General features: G+C 38.4%; 1 protein-coding gene across 2 annotated transcripts; it reads right to left on the bottom strand.

The window, feature by feature from the left end:
• Positions 1 to 7,456: 7,456 nt before the first annotated feature.
• Positions 7,457 to 9,861, bottom strand: LOC310955286 (cyclin-dependent kinases regulatory subunit 1). Of its 2 annotated transcripts, none has more exons than XM_083925095.1 (4): positions 9,765 to 9,861; positions 9,489 to 9,559; positions 9,188 to 9,315; positions 7,457 to 7,880 (listed from the first exon to the last, which is right to left on the bottom strand). In XM_083925095.1, exons 2-4 carry the CDS (start codon positions 9,545 to 9,547, stop codon positions 7,840 to 7,842), a joined length of 228 nt encoding a protein of 75 aa, XP_083781221.1. In that variant the 5' UTR covers positions 9,548 to 9,559; positions 9,765 to 9,861; the 3' UTR covers positions 7,457 to 7,839. The 2 variants fall into 2 exon arrangements, with proteins under 2 accessions (XP_083781221.1, XP_083781220.1); XM_083925094.1 differs by having other exon boundaries at positions 9,489 to 9,556; positions 9,765 to 9,851.
• Positions 9,862 to 10,477: the final 616 nt, after the last annotated feature.

The following is a 10,477-nucleotide window of genomic DNA, read 5'->3' as shown; positions in this document are numbered from 1 at the left end:
GGTAAAGGAGAAATGTTTCATGATCAGGCTTTTTAGCTTCGATATTAGGAAATGGTTGGGCCCCTTGACATAGGTACACATGTCTGAGAGCTTCAACAAAGACTTGGATGTGAGGGTTCTCCACTCTTAAATTGTTTAATTTGTGTTAATTCAATCATATTTAATCATTTAAGTCATTTTCAAGCAAAAAACGGCAAATATCCACTAGTTTCAGCCTCTCTCTTTTCTTTGTTTGATTTGATTTGACAAAGCACACAATTACAACAACAAGACTGCAATTGCTCTAAAATCTGAAATGTCAGAAAAAATAGTGAAGATGCCAAACAATTGATTATTTGAGTAGTGGTCTGAATCCTAATCGATTAATAGAAATAATTGCTAGTTGCAGCCCTAATTCCAACCCCACCACAGTGTTTGTCCCATTGTTCAGGGTGAAATCTTCTTTGGAAAGGAGTACAGTAATATCAGCTATAATGTCATCAGTGAAAAATACTTACTGGTATATTTTCAATCGAAGGTCATCATCATGATAAACTCTTTCTTTATTTCTGCTGCACCTAGCTATTCTGTAAATACAGTGACAGGTTTAGGTTATCGTTTACCTTTAAGATTCCAGCAGGAACCCATTTTCAGCCTGAGATGCTCTGGCCTTTTTTTCTCCACCTCGAAGCGTCAAACATCTTATTCTGCCCACCACACATCTCTGGATCTCAGCAGGAGGCTCAGTATGCTGACCATCACAGCCCAGTGATTACCTCTGCAACATTTTTCCAGAAATTGTCAGAAAATCTCCCTGTGATTCACAAAACATTTTCTTTCCTCCATTCCCACTGACTTCCAAAGTTGTGTAGTTACTACCCACGGTGTTGGACTGTCGCCATGAGCTGAGCCATGTTTGCACCCACTGTTGTTCTGTGTGCAACTGGGACACACAGAGATCAGAGCAAAGACACATTATAGAAATGGTTTCACTAATGTGATGTAGACAAAGAGAAAATGCGGATTCAGTCTAGATAGTCGTAAACATTTTGTGCCCCATGCTGAATCTATGATAAATGCCAATTAAACTCATGTAGATCGTCTCCTGCTTTCTCATTGTTGTGTTGCACTGCCCTCCACAGTCCAAAGTGTGTCACAGCAGAGACTCTGTTTTTACGTGCTCAGTGTTTATGATATCCTTCTGTATTTCATTGGGGAATTTAATTTATTTTTGCATTGAATGGATTATTTGTAGTCTTTACTTTGATTTTTAGTCTCCAGACGCCTTCAGCCCAGAAGCAAATGGACACGCTGGTAAACAGGAGGGTTTTTTTATTTACATATTCTGTGACATCAGAAAGCAGACCCTTTTCAAAGATGATGACTGAATAAGAAATTCCCTCTTTAGCAACCGCCCCCTTTTTGGGATAGGACTGCCTAAACTGAAACACATTTTTGATTGCTCTATACACTTGAGTATCATAAAGTGTTCATAAGACAACACCATATTCTCATGTTTTATTGTGTGCGCTCCCATACATTGTACCAGAATTATTGGGCATTATTTTGACCAAATAGACCATATATTCCTACATTAAATACATGGTGATATTCATAAAACTTTTCATAGTACAAGCAGTGCATGAAAGTTCTCTATGTGGCTCAATGTAAAAGGGTAACATGGTCTAACTGTGCTATATCGAAACGCTGCTGCTTTACCTTTTGGTTATATTCCATAACAAGAAAGGACTTGTTTTGTCTATTCCGGGGTCTGCTAAAGGAACAACCTGCCCCTGCATATTAAACAAAGATTAATTTATGGTGGCTGTGTGGGGAGTGTTTGTTCCCTTTTAAGGGAGGCAGTTTGAACCATGCGCGTAGAGTTGCAAGGGGGACTAGTAGGTTTAAATTGTAATTGGGTTTTTTCCCCATCGATTTGCAGGCTATGTTCCATGTATGGGTTTTATTGTTTCCACCTAGGACCACTTTGGAAATAAATGTTTTTAGTAATGCTTTATAGTGCTGTCCTCTGGGATTTTATGTCATGATACACCTGTGAGTTGTTGTGCTTTTAAATTCCTAATAACAATCCAATCAAAGGTTTACTCCATGGGTTGCTGGTGGGAATTCAGAAGCCCATGAGGAACTGTGACACTGGGATCGGCAACCTTATGAAATTAACGTGCGTTAAGTGCAGTATCACCTTTCCTCTCTTAACAGCCTTCTCCAGCTCCAAGCTCAGAAAGAGTGCTATCCCACTTTCTGTCCCACTTAGTTCCCACTTAGTTCCCACAGTATCCACGTGATACCTTAGCTGTTAGCGCTACTGCTTGAGAAGACTGTGAATGTTCTCATTTGTCCAGGTCATCGTTCAAAACAATTTCAGTCAAAAGCAACTGGACTTGGTTATTTGTCCAGGAAGACGTTTCACCTCTCATCCAAGAGGCTTCATCAGTTCATGTACGCATCTGACCAGGATCAGGCTGGGACTGGACCAAACGTCTGGTGTGGAGATCGAGGTATTTTAACCTTTCACAAGGCCGATGATGTCACTGGACTGGACTTTGTGCTCCAAGTGCCAACGACCATCGTTAGAGTGGCAGTCGTTGGTGGGAAGAGAACTGCTTGAGAACTGAACTACATGTTTTGCTTTAACATGAGCTACATGCCTAAGACGATTAGGCGGTAGACAAAAAAGCAACAGTAATTTGATGGGAAAAAAGCTCCAGCTGTGAATTATAGGTTATTTTCTCAAGATCCTCAAGTGAAAACATCTGGGGTTTGGACTGCTGTTCAGACAAAAGAAGAGATTTAAACACGTGAACTGCATGTGTCATTTTATTGACCAAATGATTATTAGAGAAAAGAATCTGCAGATTTATTGATAATGGGGGGAGGGGGGGGGGGGGGTGTTGCAGCCCAAACAGCAGAGATGTGGACTTGAAGTGACTTAACTCCCTGTTTTAGAATAGAAAGATTTATTGTCTGCCCCAAAGCGGTGACAGAAATATGTCTTTGACAAGGCCCCAACAAAAAAACACAATACATATTTAAAACACAAGTACGGACATGTAGGAAATGTTAAACAGAAACAGGAAACAGAAGCCAAAAGTCCCGTTTCTTATTTTGTTTAGAGTGGCTATTGTATTTGGGATGAAACGAGCCAGAGGGACTTCGAAGCGTTTACCTGATTGGAGTGGCTGGAGGGAGTGATGAAGGGGGTGAGAGGAGTCCTCTGTGATCAGGGTGGCTTTTCTGGTCACAGAGCGGTGGTAAAGTTCAGGGATTGGTGTTTGTGATGAACGATGATCTTGCCGGCCTGTTTAACAATACAGGCGTGTTTTGTTTTGTGTTTCATGGAGAGGGAACCAAACCAAGAGGAGATATTGAATGTGATGATGGATTCGCTGAGTGAATCCATGCAACTAGACAAACAATAAATGACTCAGCTTGGCGTTAAAGACTCATAACTTCCCTTGAGATGAATTCCCATGACTTGAATTACTTGTCTGTTTATTATATTATACTGTATTCAGTTTAATCTCATTCATCTAATTTCATCTGTTCTCTCACAACTCTGTAGCCAGCCAACATTAGCCTGATAATAATGTAATGTATATGTATGTATAACGTATAATCACTAATTAACCCAACCGCCAGAATTAAAAGTTGGCATTTTGATTGAGAAGAAATTAAGAAATAAATCCGTTTTCTTGTTTGAATGAATGAATGAATGAATGAATGAATGCTTTATTTCAAAGATATGAAAAAAATAAATTACACTTGAAGCACGAGTCATTAAAAACCATTTGTATGTTTGAAAAGGAGCAGGAAGAACCATTAGCTTATTAATTCCTACCCCTTCTCCACTTAGTACCTAGTACTATAGGTTTTCTTACTTCCTGTGTGTTTTTTTTGTTGTTTTTTTTTAATACGCTCAACAAAACAAACTATAACCAACAAACAACACAATAACCGCTTGTGTATGGTAACCGCTTAAGTATGGCAAAAAGTGAGAACCCTAGTGTTCGTCACACCCCTCTTCTTCCCTGTACCTTGTGAACACCATCCGTTTGTACTGTTATTTGAATTCTCATGGTTGGACATTGTCTGAGCTCCTCCGCTAGTCTGTTCCACAGTTTCACTCCACATATTGAAATGCAAAAGGTTTTTAAAGTTGAGCGTGCGTGTTCGATTACATTGTAGTCTGGCTGTCAAAGTGTTGGGGAGAAGATATTTTTTGACTGAGAAATTAAGAAATGAATAAGCTTTTTATAAAAATGCTTGTTTTATGTTTATTCACTGAATATCAATAACTATAATACAGATGTATTTAACTGTCATACTTTTTGAACAGGTTAGATAAATTGGCCGATAATATTCTTTGACAGGTAATAATGCCTTGTCGTTCTCTTTATAAAGGCCAGATACTGCAGGTTATAAGTGCGTTGACTTGACTTGCCCAAGAAATAAATGACTTGAGTCACATGTCTGCCTAACAGTAGTCAAAAACAGTTTCCCCTTATCACTGGTGTCATGTTTATGTTGCTGCTGTGTGCTACTCTTGGCTAAAGTGAGTTTATAGATAACTTACTGGGTTGAAATAATTTCATGGGGCAAGACAATTTTATATCATGTCTTAGATTAATAAATCTTGTTTAAACTGACATCTGTGAATAACAAACCTCAGTTTTTGTTATTGCCTGTTCATTAAACCCTCTGTAGAGCAATAATCCACCAGTCATTTACACCACGTACAACTTTTAAATGCGCGACAGATGCTGCGCCTGCCTCCCCCTTTATGCAAAACATTTTGTCCATTAAGCTCAGAGACATTTACTGGTAAATGAGACCCATATTAGACATGAAATTAGAGGCACCGGGATTGTTAGATTGGCAATATTACAAGCAACTAATAAGAAGAACAAGAGTCCAGTCACAGCTGAGCCAAACAACAGATGTAGTATCACTGTGCCGCAGGATGAACACCAACTGTGTACCATAACATCACACATTCATGAAGTGTGCTGCCTGGCATATATCCTTGCATATCATCAGATCACAGTGTTATCCCAGCAGGGCTCATTAAATCACACGACAACAGGTAAGGTGATGAGCCACAATGCCTGATTATCGTACACATGGCAGTTTGACAGCAGTTCTGGCTCACGCTTCATTAACACATGTTGAGTTGTAATGAAGCTGTGAATAAATCAGCTAGTCATTTCTATCTCCTTCATACAGGAGAGTAGTATGTTGAATGAATGAATGGTCTAACCAAATAAAAAGTATAGACTCATCAAGTACTGGAGGCATGGGACAATTATCCAGTTCATGAAGTTATCCCATAACAATCAAAATGTTTAAAACTCACATCCTGGAATCACTTTATTAAGAAACTAATATTTATTATTGCATCAGATTGGTTACACACCTGCTCTTTAGTGAACAGTTCAAAACCAGCAGGTGAGCATCTCAGCTCCCTGTTGTTTTTTATTTTAGACTCTAAAGTATTTCCTTACATCTGATTGAACTTTTCTTTGTGGGGGATACAATGGGCTCGCCCGAGCCTTCAGCCATGGCAACAAGCTTAGGGTTTGGGAGGACTGGAGAGATGCAGGCTCCCCCTTGTGGGAATACAAAATAAGTCAGGAAATCAGTATAGGACTAATGAAAATTCACAGCAATCAAGTTATTGTGGGCGACTATCACAATCAAATCGCATATCGTCCCATCTCCATACCGGAGGTTACACAGCACTCTATTTGAAAAGCAAAGTTCTCTAAAGCAATGTTGAAATAAACATTTTAAATCATAATAAACTGCCTGAGTTTTGTACCCATCTGAGTGAGCCTCCTTCAGATCATACACATTTAATGGTATTGTATGAACATTTGCAGTGAAAAATAAAATTATAAAAAAAAGCATCAAATGGAATGTTACATGATTTAAAAAATAAAGCACTTGCAAATCAACTAATTTATGATGATCTAGAAATGGGTTATTTGTCAGGTGTTACACTGAGAATGAGAACTAGTAGCCTGGCATACTACTACCACAACAAAGGAATTGAACAAATGACCGTCAGATTCATCAGGTTGCCAGGCTAGAAAATTAGCCGGTTGATGAATGAAACAATGACGCAGCTACATGTAGACAGTGGAGCACAACCCGTTCACAACATTTATAATAGAACTTCAATTTCGATTCTTGCAAAAATATATACAAAAAGTCAAGCACTATCAATGATCACTTCAACCTCCCATCAAAATGCACAAACTTCCAAGGACCTACAGAAACCACATGCATTGAATTTGTGACATTTCTCCTTTTATTTTACAGTTGACAGATAGGAAACATAGTGAGGCGCAAAGGTGTATTCAAGAATTTCATGGTGCTGTTCAGAGGATGCAAAACAGTTAACACATTTCAACTTTGATCCAGCCACATGATGATCACGCAAAATGGGCCGTTATCCACACAGCACCTGTAGTAATCCAGTATTTTTGCGTTATTTTCAAGATTACCAAACAAGGGTAATGTCACCGAACACAGATTTTATTTGTTTCATCAAAGACATAATGCATCATAACTCTGACTTGATTGCATCGATTCTTTTAATAATTCTGAAAAGGTAAAACAGCTCTATGGCTACACGTTATTACACAAACTAATCCTGTCAGAAAGAACTAACCAAAAGCAAACCTTACAAGAAAAAAGGCACAAGTTCAAAAGAACAGTTATTCGAGGCAAAGTTTCAGCCTCAGTGACAGAGCAGTTCAGTATGTGATAGTAAAAAAAGGGATAGAAGGTAAACACAAACATGTCAGGGTGAGCATTCAGAATGAAGATGACAATGAAAACAAGTGCCTTAATGCAATAGTATTCAATACCACAATCCTAAACGAATCCAACATTTCATTCAATGATCCGGATGTATTCTATAAGAGCAATTTTAACTGTAGTGTCTGCCATCACCTGTCTTTTTTCCCCCACATGCATTTTAATGCCTCAAGTGGCTCTGTGTAATCATACAGTAGTTGTAAACCCCCAAAACTCTGCCATCGTCCAAACTACTAAGATTTTCAAAGTTGACATTTATTTCAGAAAGGGCAACACATTCATAAATACTGAGCAGCTCACTGGTACAATCAGAGACAGTAAGATTTGTTTTAAAGTAGGCCAAAAGTAAAATAAAAGGCTCTTATGGAGAAAGGGATCAAAAGTAGCTTCTAGCAAACTCTTATAGATGCGGCTTTCCATGCACATGACAAAAAGTGTTAAATGCCAATTCACAGGGTCATTTAAACCGAGCAGCAACATGTCACTGAAAACCGCCCCGTGATGTTTCAGAGTCAAACTTGATTTAGGATCCGACTAGTCTTGTGTTCTTCTGACCCGAGCGTGACCCAGAATACACTTAGTTAGAATTGCTCAAATGCTTGAACGAGTTTCTTTACCCACATCTTATAACAATTGTTCTAAAAAGAAAGCTGGAATATCCAAGCAGGTTCAGTAAGTTGGACAGATAAGTTCAGTCAAATAAAGACCATGTAAGCCGATTTGAAGGTTTTCTGGCAGACGGTGTGTCGCTGTTAACACATGAAGAAGTCTTTTCCCCTAAGAGGAGGGTGATGATTTTTTTTTTCCTTTCTTCCTCCAACGCATACTCCATTCCACAACACTGTTCATAAATGTGAAAGTCCTTCTCCAGGTCCAACACGATCAACCCCGAATCATAAGTCACCTACCACAGAAGAGTTTGGTAATCTGACAGCATGATCTTTATTTTGATGAGTTGATCTGTGGCAAGCAGGATTGATCTTCCGAAGGACCCAGAGATTATCTGCTTTATGACTTTTAGCTGGGTAGAGGGCGGCGGAAAAGCAAGATGTGCGGCTCTGGAGGGTAGAAAAGAAAACGTTCAACTTTCAGTGAACTAAACACTACAGTGGACAAGTTCAATTAAATGCGAATTAGCAACACATCAGTCATTAACATTGTCATGTGCCTGGTGCGTTTCAGCTTGTGATCACAATTCTGTTTTTATAGATTTAGCACATGACAACTGGGAAACAGGACTGTTGTTCATAGTGTTATTGTGCCCTCCAGTGATACTTTCTGGTACAGAAGCTGTTGCTGTTTTTATATTCAACCTCAAATATCTAAATATACTTTTGATGAACATCAGCATTATTATCTCAAATTCACACTTATCTATGACCAAAGCGCTGTGAATGCGCATTCAATTTTGGCTAAGGCTGCAACTAACATGATTTATGTTCATTATAATTTAATCTGAAGATTTCTTTTTTAGATTATGAATTTCTAGGGATGCACAGATTGTGGATTTCTGGGCCGTACTGATATTTAGAATAACAATAAGGTCGATAGTCAATACTTTATTTGTTGTCATTTATTTTGTTTTTGTTGTCATTTATCCCCCTTTTTTGAGACAGAGAAACAAATATAGTTTGGTAAATAACTGAACTGTTTCAGTGTTGAGCCCTTCATTACTCTTTGAATGAGCACAAATCCAACCATACAAACTACCTTTGATATAACCTGCTTTCACAAAATATGTTTTTGAAAAATAACTACTTCAAAAGCATTTTTAATCTTCAAACAAAACATTAAGCCAATGCAAAATTGATGAAACACAACAGACAAACACACGCAACGGCCATCTGTGAATTAGTAAGTCGACAGCAGTCACCGAGGTGATTATTGGCCGATATTTGGCAGATAAAAATCAGTGCATCTTTGATAGTTTGGTCTGTAAAATGTCAAATTATAGCAAAATGTTCATCATAGTTAATCAAAGATCAAAACATAAAGATATTTGGTTTGACCTGATAGAAAAATCGCCACCTTTGTGGCTAAAAACAGCCTTCCCGCAAGAAAAGTTACTTTGACGATTGATCGATTATCAAAACAGTTCTTTCATCTGTTAATCGATTAACATTAGTTGACTAATTGCTGAAACTCTAGTTGTGGAAATGTATTTTTAGGAAACCTATGAGATACTTGAAAGTCTACAACTAACACAGGTTTCCAAGATTATTTTCAAATGAGGTATGTCTTGTCTATTATAGGAACCATATTCATCATCATGCTAAATCAACTCGACTGCTTTGTTTATTACTGATACATTGATCAGCTGTTGAAGACATTCTCCATATAAACAAGATAAAAGAAATAACGTTACCTGGCTGGTGGATCATATAATGCACCCATCCTTGGCTCTGTTGGACCCCCAGGTTCCTCCACTCAGTCTCCGACATCAGATGGGTCTTGGGTACACGCTTTGCAATGTCTTTGGGAAGCATAACATGCCTGTAGAGAAGAAAAGGAGGGCGGATATTCACAGAAAATGAGATAGACAGAAACACATTCTAACGTATCGTGTTACATGACTGACAATAGTTTCTGTGCAATGCCACCTTGCTAAAAAGGTTACAGAATAACAAAGTGACAGTGAATGTTGGAGAAACACGAGCCATGCACACCTGTATTCGTATTTTTCATCGTCATATTTATCCGAGTAGTAGATCTGTTTATGAGACATGACGGAGACCTGCTGGACACATTTTTAAACATTAGTCAACATTCAGAATCAGAAATAACATAAATCAGACACATATTTGAGTTGATTGTAGTTTGCATGTGTAGCTAACAGTTAAGCTAAAAGTTAGCCGAGGAAAAACGTCATCTTTGACAACTTGCGTTAACGCCAAACTGGGTTTCTGCTGCTGTGACGTAATGGACGCGGCTTTAAAAGTTACCTTATGTGATTGCCAAAGTGTCCTGATGAGAAAACAACAAATTATTCCAGTTTTTCACGTCCGGCAGCGGTGAGATGTTCACCCCTCTTTGTTTCCCTCTCGAATGTTTTCCAGCCCGCTTTTCACCGTTCAAATAGACCTCGCCTCTTCTCATTGGTCGATCCCTCTGGAGAACTCTCTCGCCATTGGTCGGTTCTGTCCGTCGCAGGAAATCGTCGTCATCGCTACAGAGCCTCGTGATTGGTCAGCATGATAGAACAAAAATATATAGTGCACAACTTCCAGGAACTCAGGACATCATGACATACTTTAATGTCATTGCATAACCAGTGGACCAGATATTTTCACTGATGTGTCATGTGTAGATGTCTGACTATGGGTGTATTATAAACACTCATTCTTACTGTCTTAACAGACAGAGAGGGTTGCATAATAATAATAATAATAATAATGATAATAATAATAACAATAATGACTTTTATTCAGGATACAATGGAAGGTCCATAGCACAATAAAAAGCAGCACAATAAGTAAAAAAAATTAAAGTAAAATTCATAAAAAAATAAAGGTTGAATATGGAGAATGAGCAGAACACCGCCATCTAGTGTCTCAAGATTGTAGGTGCAACAACAAAATAGAATTAAAAGCACTCAGGTTGGCAGGTTGAGTCTGTTTGAACCCATCCCCTCACGCAAATCTTAATTCAGACTAAA

This window comes from Echiichthys vipera (genome assembly GCF_963691815.1).
Source record: "Echiichthys vipera genome assembly, chromosome: 13".
Classification (NCBI taxonomy): domain Eukaryota; kingdom Metazoa; phylum Chordata; class Actinopteri; order Perciformes; family Trachinidae; genus Echiichthys; species Echiichthys vipera.
Note: the sequence above shows the minus strand (reverse complement) of the source record. Positions and strands in the feature narration are given on the sequence as shown.

Coding starts and splice junctions, on each gene's coding strand:
- LOC310955286 (XM_083925095.1), bottom strand. CDS start 9,547: ATGTCTCATAAACAGATCTACTACTCGGATAAATATGACGATGAAAAA. Junction 9,316..9,488: donor GATGAAAAATACGAATACAG/GTGTGCATGGCT, acceptor TCTTCTCTACAG/GCATGTTATGCTTCCCAAAG. Junction 7,881..9,187: donor TTATATGATCCACCAGCCAG/GTAACGTTATTT, acceptor TCTACCCTCCAG/AGCCGCACATCTTGCTTTTC.